A 14,238-nucleotide genomic window follows, 5' to 3' on the forward strand; every position below is an offset into this window, starting at 1 on the left:
CACAATGGAAAGTCTTGTCCCTATTGAGAAAAATCCTAATCCTGGTAGAGGGTTCTCTATGCATAGACTAAGATATTTTATGCGGCACAGTGCTGCACTAGAATGCAAGCCTTGAAAGTTATGTGCAACTCGATTGTGGACAGGATTGGTTGTTCCGTCAGGACTTGGTAGACTACCCAAGTAAGGTAAACTCATAATTATACCAATATGATTGGATGATGACAATAGAACTACTACGTTAACACCCATCTTTGGTCCATCTGAGAGAAGATCATGAAAAGAGGGGAGTCTTGGCCTCTTTTCTTAATATATACCCAAATGAAGTGACCCAAGCGATCTTTAACTGCTTTCTTTGGAACCGGCTTAATTTTAAACAAATTATGTTAAAACATAACAAGATTTCTGCCAATCTAGTATTATGCAGGATCTGCCAGACAGCAGGCATTGTTAAAACCTCTAAACATTGCGCAACAAATTGTCCTGAGCTAAGCACCCTATGTAAACTTTACTTGGACAAGTGGGCTTCCTTGGCTTTGGACTACGACACGCACGAATGTTGGAATAGATGTCTGGCTGGTAGAACTATGTCACTTGTAATTGGAATTGTATCCTTTATTAGAGCATTGAATTTAGATGAGTTTTTAGCAGAATGAAGTTTTAACACATGCATTGAATGATAATGTAAAGAATGAAATGAACTGAAGTATAATGATTTTATTTTAAGATTATTGATCTTTTGAGTGTACTACTGTATTATTATGTATTGACATTAAAGCTGATTTTAATGTTTCAAATGTGTATGTGTTTCTATAGTAAGTTGTATTAAAGTTTGAGTTCTCCCAACCATAAAATAAAAAAAAATAAAAAAATATATCCTGTTGGGAGGCGGTGAGTGAACACAGCACCAAATCACACACCAAGCATCATTCAAAAAGAGGCAGACCATCCTTCCAAGCACACACATGCATTCTGGAAGGGTCTCTCACACAAAGGAGTGAATCCGCAGTGCCCCAGACAGGCATCTGCATATGCCAGTCAAAAATGATTTCAGGCTGATTACAGCCCCCAGTCATGGGACATACACAAGCAGTGGCCAAAGATGGACACTTCTTCTTTGATACACAGGTAGTCATATGACCCCCTCACCCCACAGTTCTTCGATCTGAGAGGAACACAAAAACAACTTCCATTTTTAAAAAGGACCCAACCACGTGGAACCATTTTACCTAGGCGGAAAAGCATCCATAAGCCTAGCCACATAACAGAGTGAGGGTACTTTGGGGCACGTTATGGAGGTAAAGTTGTCAGTGGGGCTGCGGCCCAGTGGCTAAGCTACTTTGGGTGGTCTGACAGGGCATGGGTCATGGCAGAAGGCCATGCCCAGGGCTGTGTGGCCAGTGGTCACAGGCCAAGACCAGTGGCGCATAGACCCGCTATGGGGTCAAGTGGCCACTGGGGTTGCCCAAATACCAAACCCACAGGCTACTTGGGGGGCTTTGTTGGGACTGTGGCATAGGCTGCGCAATGGTGTGCTCATAGTTAAGGTAGTGTAGCTTCCAAAACCTGAATTTCATGGGTTTGTTGCCTACCATCATTTCAGGTCAAATTGTTTTTTTACTAATTCCAAGGGTTTCGTTGCACTGAACTTATTACCCTCTAACTTATAAAGTCTCTTAACTAAAGTTGTTTCACTGTAGGTATATGTGTGTATGTGTAAATATGTACACACACACACATATCAAGAAGACAATCCGATTTGTTATTGAACTGCACGCTGCTTCTGCAAATATAGTGCGACTGTTATGAGCAGTGCTGCAGTTATAGCCGTCATCATACCTTACTGCTAATTTTGTTTGAAAAGTTGCTATACCAGCTGCATCACATCGGCCAACAAGTTGTACTCGTTTGTAGAAACATATGGCTCGATTCACAGCACTGGCATAACAGGTATCATGAACCATCAAACTCGCCCTTTCTGGGCCTCCTGGTCCCTGACACGTCGGGGATTACACTCCATAATACTACCAACATGGCTGCAAGCTCAGAACGCTGCTCACCAGTCTTCACGTTCTGCGCAGCATGCTCTATAAAGAGGCCACACCCCCGCAGCCCTGCGCGTCTCAACACTGCTGCTAGCTGTGACCGGACGTGTGCTCCGTACTCTCCTTGTACTATTCTGTTGTTCCCTGGTTCCTGGAACCCCTTCAACGAAACTACCTTCCCTCCTTCTTATCCAGCCTTTCCCCAAATCCCTGCACCGCCTCCGCATGCTCCTTATCCTTCTTTCTGAAATTTCTGGAGTTTTCCCTTGATCCCAGACATCGAAGCTGAACAAAAACTGGAAGCCGAGGACAGCCGAGCGGGCTTGTATAAGACCCGAACCATACAAAAGAAGACTCCTCCTAAAGAAGTCATCAGGCAACGTAAAAAGGTGAGAAAGGGGGAAACCTGTGACAGATTGAGACGCCAGCTGACCGAAGTCGATACAGGTATGGAGGCGGCCATTCAGGATCTTATGCGCAGCATGCAACTAACGACCGAAGTACAGAACCTGAAAGCTGAGAACGCTGCGTTAAAACAATTGGTACTATCCCACGACTCTGCCACAAAGGACAGTGTGCTATTGGGCGGTATTGTTGACAAATATAATGGCTCTACCAAAACCCTCCGTGGATTCCTGGATTCTTGTTTGGTCCACTTTACCTTTAAACCTTATTATTTCTCCACCCCCAGGGCTAAAGTGGGCTTTATTATTTCACACCTTTACGGGAATGCATTAGCCTGGGCCACACCATTAGTTAATTCCGGAGATGCCCTTTTGGATGATTATGACGGATTCATTCAAGCACTTAAAACCATGTTTGACCGCCCAGAACAGGTCTTTAGTGCTCAAGAACGTTTGCTCGATTTCCAGCAAGGCTCTCAGGACATGCTCACTTATTTGACTCGATTCAAGCAACTGGCTAAAGAAGCGGGTTGGCCTTCTGAAGCTTGCTTCACTCTCTTTCGAAGAGGGCTAAATGAGGGCTAAATGAAGATATCAAGGATGAATTAGCCAGGGTGGCACGTCCAAGTTCTTACCAGGCACTTATGGATCTTGCTCTACAGATTGATTTTCGCATCCAGGAAAGGAAGTCAGAGAAAAGGAACACCAAGTCACCCCTCCAGAAGAACCCATTAGAGACCTCCTCGAAATCCGAAGATCCTTCTGTTCTTGCAAACGAACCCAAACCCATGCAACTAGGGGCCTTCCGTGGACCCATATCCCCCCAAGAAAGGTTGCGAAGGATCCATACTGGCTTATGTATGTATACCGTGCCTCGGACAAGCATTTAGTCAGAGAATGTCCAATAGCCCCTCCGCGGCGTTCGGGAAATGCCAGATCCCGATCCTAGATGGAGCTCAGTTTCAGGAGAGAGATGTAGGCTCCACAGCTACACCATCCTTGAATTCTCCTGGACAAAACTGTGGGGCCATGGGAATATTCATAGATCAAGAATGGGTCCTTAAACATCATATTCCCTACGAATCCCGAAATGTCTTGCAACCCACAGAAGCAATTGATGGGAGACCTCTCTCTTCTGGACCTAGAACCCTTCAGACCAAGGAAATCGAGCTTGCAATAAACCATCATCGAGAGAAGATAAAGTTTGACATCATAAAATCTGCCCATTACCCAATGGTATTGGGAATGCCTTGGCTACAAAAACACAACCCATACATCAATTGGACAGCAGGTTCCCTGTTCCTAGGTTCCGAATTTTGCATGTCTCATTGTCTACTCCTGGATCCCTCTCCGACACCATCGGAAGGACGTTCAACAACCCAGCAAGGTCCTCTCACGGTCTCCAACATCGTCCAGGTTCCTAAAGCTTACCAGGAATACGTCGATGTGTTCTCTTCTGCTATTGTCCAAGCCTTACCACCCCGTAGGCCAGAAGACTGTGCTAGCAAAACCAAACCTTCAGCTGTAATTCCCTTTGGAAGGATGTTTATTCTGTCTGAACCCGAGAAAGAGGCCCTTCATGAATATCTAGATACCAATCTAGAAAACGGCACCATACGCCCATCCAAGTCCCCAGCCGGAGCTTCACTATTTTTGTTCCTAAGAAAGACACCAAAGAGCTCAGACCTTGTCTTGATTATCGAGGTCTAAATCAGTGCACCCTTAAAGATTGTTATCAATTACCCTTGATTTTAGATATCCTGGAAGCCGTAAGAAGAGCCGTAATATTCACCAAATTGGATCTCAGGGGTGCCTATCATCTGATCTGTATCAGGGAAGGAGACGAATGGAAGACAGCCTTCAGAACACCCTTTGGTCATTATGAATACTTGGTCATGCCCTGTGGACTCGCTAATGCTCCGGCGATCTTCCAGCGCTTTATGGATCGGGTATTTTCGGATATGCTGTTTCTTTTCGTCATTGTCTACCTGGACGATATTTTGATATTCTCTAAGGATCCTCTCAAGCCTGAAGGACATGTTAAGGCAGTATTACAACGGCTACGTGAGCACAAGCTTCTAGCAAAACCCGAGAAGTGCCTTTTTCATGTTTCCACTGTTCACTATCTAGGATTTGTCCTTAGCCCACACGGCATAGGAATGGATCAATCCAAGGTTAAGGCCATACTATCCTGGCCAACTCAGACCACTGTAAAACAGATCCAGTCTTTCCTGGGCTTAGCCAATTTCTATCGGAAGTTCATACCATCCTTCTCTGAGATTGTTCAACCGATTATTGCCTTATTGAAGAAAGATACTCCCTTTCATTGGACATCAGTCCAGGAGAAGGCCTTCCAATGCTTGAAAACAGAGTTTACACAAGCCCCCATCCTGGCTCAACCTGATATAAATCGACCCTTCCTAGTGGAAACAGACGCCTCTAACTATGCCATCGGAGCAGTTCTGAAACAGGAACTCGAAGGACTGGAACATCCTATTGCCTATCTTTCAAGGACATTGACCCCCAGTGAAACTCATTACTCGGTTTTAGAAAAGGAATTGCTAGCCATCCGTCAAGCCTTCACTGAGTGGCGTCATTTACTTCTAGGAGCTAAACATCCTGTCCAAGTTCGCACGGACTATAGAAATCTCCAAGTATTAAAGGCCCTGGAATGCAGGAACAGCCCTCAGGCCCGTTGGGCCTTCTTCTTTGCCCAATACCAGTTCCAAGTTCACCATGTTCCTGGAACACAAAATATAATCGCTGATGCCCTGTCTCGGCGTCCTGACTATGGACCCCCTGAAGACCGAACATTTCCTAAGATGTTTCCCCATACAATATTTGTAGCCCAGGCAACCAGTCTTCTAGATGAAGTCCGCATGCAAACTCAATCCTCTGAGTTCTGGAAGGACATCTCGAGCAAGAACCAGTGGAATTTGAAGACTAAGCATGGATACTTGTTCAAAGGTAACGCCTTTGTCATCCCAACACAAAAACTATAACAAAGGATAATAAATCTCCGTCACGATACCCTTTACTCCGGACATCGTGGTATTACCAATACCCTCCGTCTAATACAAAGGCAATTTTGGTGGCCCGGAATGAAAGCTGACGTACAACAGTACGTTCAGGCATGCTCTGTCTGTAATCAAAACATACACGACAACCAAAGACTGGCGGGCCTACTACAGCAGCCCCCACTACCAACAAGGCCTTGGGAATTCATAGCTACAGACTTCATTGTGGAATTACCACCTTCCAGGGGATACACAACCATCATGGTCACCACTGACTTGTTCACTCATATGGCTCATTTTACACCCCTGTATAAAATGCCATCCTTGTCAGAACTTGCTGGAATTTTCCTGGAACACATATTCCGACTACATGGACTCCCTTCCAAGATCATATCGGACAGAGGGCCTCAATACATTTCTCAGTTCTGGAAACACCTTTGCCGTATACTAGGAATTCAACGTGCCCTCTCCTCAGGTTACCATCTCCAAACCAACGGAGCTATAGAGCGTGTAAACCAAACCTTGGAACAATATCTCGGTTGCTTCACTACCAAGGTCCAGGACGATTGGTCCCTTTTAATACCAGTAGCTGAATTCGCTTATAATAATACGGATCACTCGGCTGTTAAGACCAGCCCTTTTTTCTGTAGCCAAGGATTCCACCCTTCGGTTCTACCTTCTGTCCTTTCACATCCTACACCAGTTCTGTCATGATGCCTACCTCCAAGGAGCCAGGTCCGACCCAGCAACCCCAGAGGCAGGCATCATTTCCCCCAGGGAAGTGCCAGCGGGCCCAAGCTGGGGCCCTTTGGACACAGTCCTGGCGCCTTAGGTGCCAGGCTCATGTTGGAACCCTGTCCTGGCGCCTTAGGCGCCAGGCTCATAAAGCTAGACATGTGTTCAAGTGTTTTAAGGTGCACTTACCTGATGCAGACCATGCTGCTACATCCAGGCCCTCTTGAGGCCTGAATGGAACTACTTTACCTGTGGAACTACTTTCCCCTGGGTGTGGTCGGGGAAGGATACATACCTGATCGATGGAAGGATACATACCTGGAACTTCTTCCAAAGCTATTTAAACCACGCCCGATCAGCAACTCAAGCTTCGCGTTGTTCTGCTCCTCGCAGCTGGACGCTCACCGTGTCAGCTCCTACATCTGGACTTCAGCCACGCCTGTCAGCATCCTGGGTCACCTGCTAAGAGAGAATTGGAAAGAAAGAAGACCTTACCTGCTAAAGCTGCATCACGGAGACTTCACACCGACAATCCTGAAAGGGAAGACATCATTTTAAAAGCATTTCGCTTCGATCGCTGCAGCGCTGCATTTCACTCACCTTTCTTGGGCACCTCCATCTTCAGCAGCGATCATCCGGATCCGCAGCCACTTCCCAGAGTCTAGAGAGAAAAAGACAAGAAAACAAGGTGAGAGAAGGAAGGGAATAGGAAAAGCTCAGTTTCCTTCTAAGACTTACCTGTTGGGTCATTCCCATTTCATTTCGGGTCCTGCCGCTTCCTGGCATTCCGGACCCTGGCCCCTATGGGGAAAAAAGACAAAGACATTGAATGAGCGAATGCAAAGACATTACCCGAACGCTCATCCAGAACTTACCTGTTATTTACTGGAACTGCACGTTTCAATTCGGGTCGGCGCCATATCTCCGGCATTCCGAACCCCGGCCCCTAAGGGGAAAAAGACATAAGCGTTAGCGCTTGCTGCAAAAAGACAATGAACATTATTATTAAGCTTGAACTTTTGAACTTGCTACAGAACTCTTACAGCGCCTTACCTGAATAGTCAAGCTTATGTGAACTCCCATCAAACCTCAAACCAGTGAAGTAACTGGGTTTCAACGCGCCCCTGCATCAGAAGCAGGATGGAGAACTCATCCTTCCAGACCCTAAGGTGAGACTTCACGGGGAATCGAGGAAGGGTATCGTGGAGGGTTGGAAGGGAGTGGGAGGCTTGAGCATTATTCCGTCAGTAGGTAATACTCCCTTTTCACGCACAGGGGAATATTCCTGCGAGCCAGTGAGTCCATCTTCACAGTCCTGCGCTTCACCATAGAAGAAGCATCAGCACTCGAAGCCAGACCTGCGCCTCCGTGGGAATCAGGTGAGCGTGACAAGTTCCTACAGTCGACTCCTGGATTGAAACACTCATTAATGTACAAAGAGAAGCCAAAGAACAATTAGAGAAGGCCAGGACCTAGACCAAACTGTATGCGAACTCCAACAAGAAGACCGAGCCCTTCCTACACAATAGGGGATAAAGTATGGCTATCCTCGAAGCAGCTGCCATGACATCTGCGACCAAATAAATTGGCTCTCCGGTATTGTGGGCCTTTCCCTATAAAGGAAATCATCAACCCAGTGGCCTTTCTACTCAAATTACCAGACACTTGGAAGAAAATCCACCCAGTCTTTCATACATCCTTAATGAAGCCATACGCCCAGACCTCTCGAACTAACCTCCGGCCTAAGCCAGTGCTTGTCAATGACCAACTGGAGTATGAGGTCTCCAGAATTTGTGATTCCAGATATAGACGAGGCCAACTCCAGTACCTGGTGGAATGGAAAGGATATCCCCCCAGTGAACGCACTTGGGAACCTTAAATACCCCCAGATTACTCAGAAGGTTCCATCTCATACACCCAGGCAAACCCGGTGGGACGGGTTTTCGGAGGAGGCATGCTGTCATGAACCATCGAACTCGCCCTTTCTGGTCCTCCTGGTCCCTGACACGTCGGGGATTACACTCCATAATACCACCAACATGGCTGCAAGCTCAGAACGCTGCTCACCAGTCTTCCGTTCTGCGCAGCGTGCTCTATAAAGAGGCCACACCCCCGCGGCCCTGCGCATCTCAACGCTCCTGCTAGCTGTGACCGGACGTGCTCCGTACTCTCCTTGTACTATTCTGTTGTTCCCTGGTTCCTGGAACCCCCTTTGTCCAAACTACCTTCCCTCCTTCTTATCCAGCCTTTCCCCAAATCCCTGCACCGCCTCTGCGTGCTCCTTCTCCTTTTTTCTGAAATTCCTGGAGTTTTCCCTTGATCCCGGACATCCAAGCTGAACGAAATCTGGAAGCCAAGGACAGCCGAGCGGGTTTGTATAAGACCCGAACCATACGAAAAAAGACTTCTCCTAAACAAGTCATCATGCAACGTAAACAGGTGAGAAAGGGGGAAACCTGTGATAACAGGGGGCTCCGCACCTCCTGCGGCGCAGGGTTCCTCACCAACACATGTACTGGGAGGGGCCTCCTTGGACTAAAACACAAACACAACATTTCTTTTTTTTAGTCACTCTGCCTTCATAAAGAAATTATTTCTGTTACGGTATAACAGAAATCATTTCTTTATGAAGGCAGAGTGACTACAAAAAGAAACGATTTCTTTTATAAGTCCGAGGCCTCTCCACATCCCGTGACATGAAAGCCTCTAGGCTGGAGGCCTCCATGTCATGAGGTGGTGAAGCTCTATGACTTCAAAAAGAAATAGTTTCTTTTTGAAGTCACTCTGCCTTCATAAAGACATTATTTCCATTAGAGAGAGAGAGAGAGAGAGAGAGAGAGAGAGAGAGAGAGAGAGAGAGAGAGAGAGAGAGAGTATGCATTCTGATAAGACTATTCTAGTGCAGCTTCAATGTTATAAGCAGTTAACTCTCTCATTTAAGTCCGAAAGCACCAACTTATGGACGGCTGTGAGAATAAGCGGTCTCCTGTCCCCTCTCTACCCTTCCATTCACTTCCCTGGCATGTAAGTACTTAACCCACATCAAGTTTTCAATTGCCTAAAGAATTATGCATTTGAATGCAGGTACTAACAGTGAAATGCTTTACGTTAGTAATTGCTGGGCCTTTGTGAACAGCAGCACCAGGTGCCGTTTAACATCTGTGTCCTGTTCTGTCCGGCAACAGCTCTGTAGATCCACCAGGTCAAGTCAACATAGCCAAAAATGTGAAGGAGGGGTGGTGGGTGAGGGCTGAAGCCCAGCCAGCTCAATGCTGTTGCGCCACTACTTGTGTTTAATCCCTTGGTTACTTATTGGCAATCTTCATTACTCATAGTCCTATTCTTCCTCGTCTCAGTCCTTGTGTACGAGGCACTTTGACTCATACACAAGTACTGCGATGACGTAGAGGGACATGGAGGTAATGCCTGGCTTAGTTACATGTAATCTTCATTACTCCTAGTCTCACTCTTCCTCATCCCAGTACTTACCTATGAGGCAAGGAGCCTCAAACGTAAGCACTGGAAAAAGGAAAAGGGACGTGGAGGTAATTCTGGGCCGTTAAGCTGATTTTGAGGGTTGGGGCAGGGGGTGGGAGGGAGAGGGGATGTGTGGGGGGTGCAGTGGGATGGGGATTGTGTGATAAATCGTAATGGTTATCCATGTCCAGGCTAAGCAAGCTTGCGATGTGGTATTAGTGGCTGGAGAGGCATTTTGGTGCAAACAGTCTAGAAATTTTGTGCGTATTGCGCAAGCGTGGTAATCTAGGCCGGCCCAGAGTGTGGCGCGACACGTGATTTGTTGCTGAGTTGGGGGCGGGAGGGCCTCAGCATGGCTCGCACGAGGGCCCCCAAATGTTGTGTTACGCCACTGATTCACAAGTCCATTTTGTCCACTTGCAGGCACACAGCACCTGTAGACAAAACACCTTCATTTTGCACTTGTGTTGTTTCACTAAAGTGAATCTTTCCAAACAAAAAGACACTACAAGAGCAACATTCATGCAGGGGCAGATCTGACAGAGATTCACAATTAGATATGTGTCGACCTGCTTCAGATCTGCACGTCTTTCCCCGCACCTGGTCAGGTTCTGGGGAGAGCACAATGTGCCTGAGTTCCAAAAAGACCTTGGGCAGCATGATCTCTCAAAAAATGCATGCAGGTACTTCGGTGTTGTGTTTGCTCGCGGACTCTAGAGGGAGGTGTAATGAGGCAAAAACTAAATGTAAATTTAGGTGCCAAACCTAGAAGCACAACTATTACTGAGGCTGGAATCATATCCTACCATCATTGATTTCCTTTCAGTCCGATCCGATGTAGAATAGCCTTCAGGGTGTTCTGTATCACAACCAAAGCTATTCTTTCCTTACATCCCAAAATAAAACAACACCTCCCAGCAAGGAAACGTGAGATCATCAGCTCATCTAGTCGTGGCAGTTCCATGGTGTTGCGACATGCAGATTGGGGGATACGTCCCCCTCTAGCCTAGGAGCTCACATCTGCAACTTCATGTCCAGTTCAACGAGAGACATTACTAAACTATGCTTCTTCAAAAAACATACAAACCTGTGTCTTTCCGCAACAAGACATGTTCCTCAATGACTTAAAAGTCTGTACTATTTACTTTCTGCTTCTGCAAAAGTGTGTTGACAGGGTTAGAACATTTGCACAGTAGTCTTTCAGTGAACACATTAACCTGTGTTGGCGTGTTATCACTGTTTGCTATACTTGATGCATGTCATTAATGATATTTTACCTAGCAGGTTATCACTCCTTGCTTCCTTGCTATATAGTTCAATATTATATCATTCTACTGTGTTCTAGTAGCTGGAAATGTACATTGCACATTATAACTATGAAATAAATGCAACCTTTTCCATTAAGACCAGTTACTTTCTTGTGGCTCTCACACTAGGACAATCAACATACTGCAATAAAACTCACAAAGGCATATAAACCAAAACCTATATGCAGAATTTCACTGTGGCCAAAGATACTAACTATTGAGATTGCATGTTCAAATAGCCTTGGCACAAAATGACAACCTTCAGACAAGCCAGGGTGCACCGTGACCACTACTACAATGGCGATTTGGCAGCCTATAAAAGCCAAGAGAATTTACTTATGAACCCTAACCTGTGCACTGTGACCCTGGAATGTGACCATGTGCCCTGTACACTGCTCTGGGCGGTTTGAACAATACTGTTCCTTTTATGTAAGTCCACTAAGAATGTACTTCCCATTTCGTACACAGGCCTGAGATGGACAGTAGATGGTATACTCGCTGGAGGGGACTGTTCCTTCCATACGTGGTGTGCAGTTACACAACATTATGGGTCTTATGAAGATGCAGAGCGTTTGAACCATTCATTAGCGAGTGGCACTGAAAGCTGCTCGTACCCTGTTTCATCAATGAGCTTTCACTGTTGCTGCTTGCATGGGCAGCAACTTACCCCTCATACTTTCATCAGTGCTCTTTCGCAGTTGCTGCTAGTATGGGCGGCAGCAACTTACCTCCCATACTTTCATCAATGAGCTTACCATGGGCGGCAGCAACTAACCTCTCATACTTTCATCGCTGCTCTTTCGCAGTTGCTGCTAGTATGGGCGGCAGCAACTTACCTCTCATACGTTCATCAATGAGCTTTCACTGTTGCTGCTAGCAACGGCAGTAGCAACTTACCTCTCATACTTTCATCAATGAGCTAAAACCCTTGCAGATTGGGCTAAGACGCAGAGGCATCCCCATGTACTTTTCCTTGTAGGCATACAAGGGCATCTTCTATTCTCCATTTCATGATAGGTACCATAGTTGTTGGCTGAAGCCAACAAAAATGGCCCTTTTTGAAAGATTCTTTGCTATCCCGCAGCAGAGGCACATGCCCCAATGTCCTGTACGACTGAGAAGCAGCCTAGCAGTGTGCCCTATGTCCTGGCTGTGGGGTATTGTCTTTCATGAAAGTGCAGTCTGAGGACAAGACTTACCAGGTCCATCCAGGTACTGGGAGAGGGAGAAGCGAAGCCTGAGTACTATGGTCTCCGTCCGTAGCACCTTCCAGGCCGTAGAGACCTCCTCCTGTGAAGAGGCAGAAAGGAAGGGCATGAGAGGAAGAGTAGGTTAAGAAGCAGGAGAAGGGCAGACTTCAGGGCGTACCCCCAGACAAACTTTGCAAGGGACAATGGTGGACATGTTTTCTCTGTTTCATATCTGAGAACATCATATAGCCTGGCCCAGTAGCCTTAGCTTGACAAACCATGTATGCATAATATAGCCTTACAGACCGACGGAGGGGTGATTAACGTAGGATATTGACCCACCACTAAGTTATAATCTGAGGCGAGGCCGAGGGCCATAGGTTGGGCAAGGGTCCTTATCCAAAGTGATAATGACCCTTTTCAGATGGTCTATAAGGCTATTAGCACATAGGAGTATTAGCAATACATGTTTTGGAGATGTGGTGCTGCAGTAAAACATTTTAGTTTAATAATAAGAATGTAAATCGACAAACTGGGTTAATTAAATGTGGTTTGTTTTTTAGTATGTAAATAGTAAGCTTATCTTCATACATTAAGCATTTCAATTGCAAACTTGGTAACCTGGGGCAGGCTTAACATGAGCATGAGTTGTGGATCGTGTAAAAGTAAACGGTTTCTCGATAAGAAAGTGAAAGTATTTTCCCATATTTTAACTTTTTTGGTCGTGTGCTACATAAAATGTTGCAGTGAAAAAAACGTTCTCTTGGAGTGCATTGTTGAAAGACATCTTGCCTACAAATTGCATTACTGATTTCCAGTTTGCTTTTGAAGTCAGAATGTTCAGAATTCAGTCAATACCAAAACATTTTTATTGGCTGAGAGAATGTCAATAACAATTTCCAATAACACACACGCAACATTTTCCCTTGTCCACCTACCCCTCCATATTACTGTTTGGTTGCTCTTCCCTCATTTCCCTCCCCACCTTTCGTTCTCAGCTCTCCTGCCAAAAGAAATACATCCAAAAACAACAAACGACATATTCCTTTAGGAACCACTTTTCACAGTTAAAAAATAGAACTAAAAATAAAAATGTATTCACTCCATCTACTTTATATTTCTCAGTAAAGTACATAGACTAAATAAGATTTTCCAACATTTCCATTTGCATTTTGTGCTATGCTAATGGGAATATTGTGGCGTTCATCCTCTGTTCCAGGGACTGGAACGGTGGATACCGGCCCAGCAGCCCAAGTTATCAGCCCAAGTGAAGCGAGGGTGGATAACGAGGTCTCTGGACCATTATCCCCCATTCCAGCCCCTGAAATGGGGGATGAAGGCCATTAGCACCCTAGGTTCCCAAAGCGGGAACTCGGGGTGCTAAAAAATAGGATTTTTCTTCCAACACCGGGATGCCTGCGGCATCCAGGTGTAGGAAGGAAAGTCCTTTTCCAGGATGGCCACCATGGAAAGGGAAGGTGAGGGTTCCATACAGGGCCCCTCTTCGCTTTCCATAGCAGCCTGCAGAAGGCAACAAGAGAACCCTATGACCATATTACCACAAGCACATTTTTCTTCCCTTTCAAATCTTTCCTAATTTCGAATAACTTTACCACAAAGCCAAACCCAGGTGGACATGGCCACTTTAATCCTATGTTTTGTCCCTTGTGGTCATGGCCAGTAGCCAGATTGTCTGGATCATGACCTTATTCCATGACCCGGACAATCTGGCCACTGCCCATGGCCACAGGCTACCCCCCAGTCACTAAAGGTATACCGCTATTTTTTGTAGCTACATTATGACACTTGTCAAATAATAAAACACTGGCACATTTGCAAAACCATGCTTGTATGTCCTTGCCAGTGCTCCTTACGCAAGTTTGCTGGAAATCCACCCATGTTTTATTTTTTCAAAAGTGTCAAATGTATGCACATACAATCGCCATATAACCTAGCCCCTACTTGACAAAATCCATTCAGACTTTACGAAAACATCTAAATCTAGATCTATAATCTTTTTGCAAACCTTTGGGTAGATTTGTCAAATTGCACCACATATATAAGCC

The 14,238-nt window shown here is 45.8% G+C and overlaps 1 protein-coding gene across 4 annotated transcripts in view; it reads right to left on the reverse strand.

The window, feature by feature from the left end:
- Positions 1–14,238, reverse strand: part of PARP6 (poly(ADP-ribose) polymerase family member 6) — a 628,157-nt gene that overhangs the window by 408,042 nt on the left and 205,877 nt on the right. For all 4 annotated transcript variants that reach the window (XM_069624646.1, XM_069624644.1, XM_069624645.1 and 1 more), the window contains exon 6: positions 12,182–12,272. In XM_069624646.1, coding sequence (XP_069480747.1) covers positions 12,182–12,272 — 91 coding nt within the window. The remainder of the gene's footprint in view (positions 1–12,181; positions 12,273–14,238) is intronic.

The sequence above is a fragment of the Ambystoma mexicanum genome, chromosome 11 (assembly GCF_040938575.1).
Source record: "Ambystoma mexicanum isolate Mex_15411 chromosome 11, UKY_AmexF1_1, whole genome shotgun sequence".
Lineage (NCBI taxonomy): Eukaryota > Metazoa > Chordata > Amphibia > Caudata > Ambystomatidae > Ambystoma > Ambystoma mexicanum.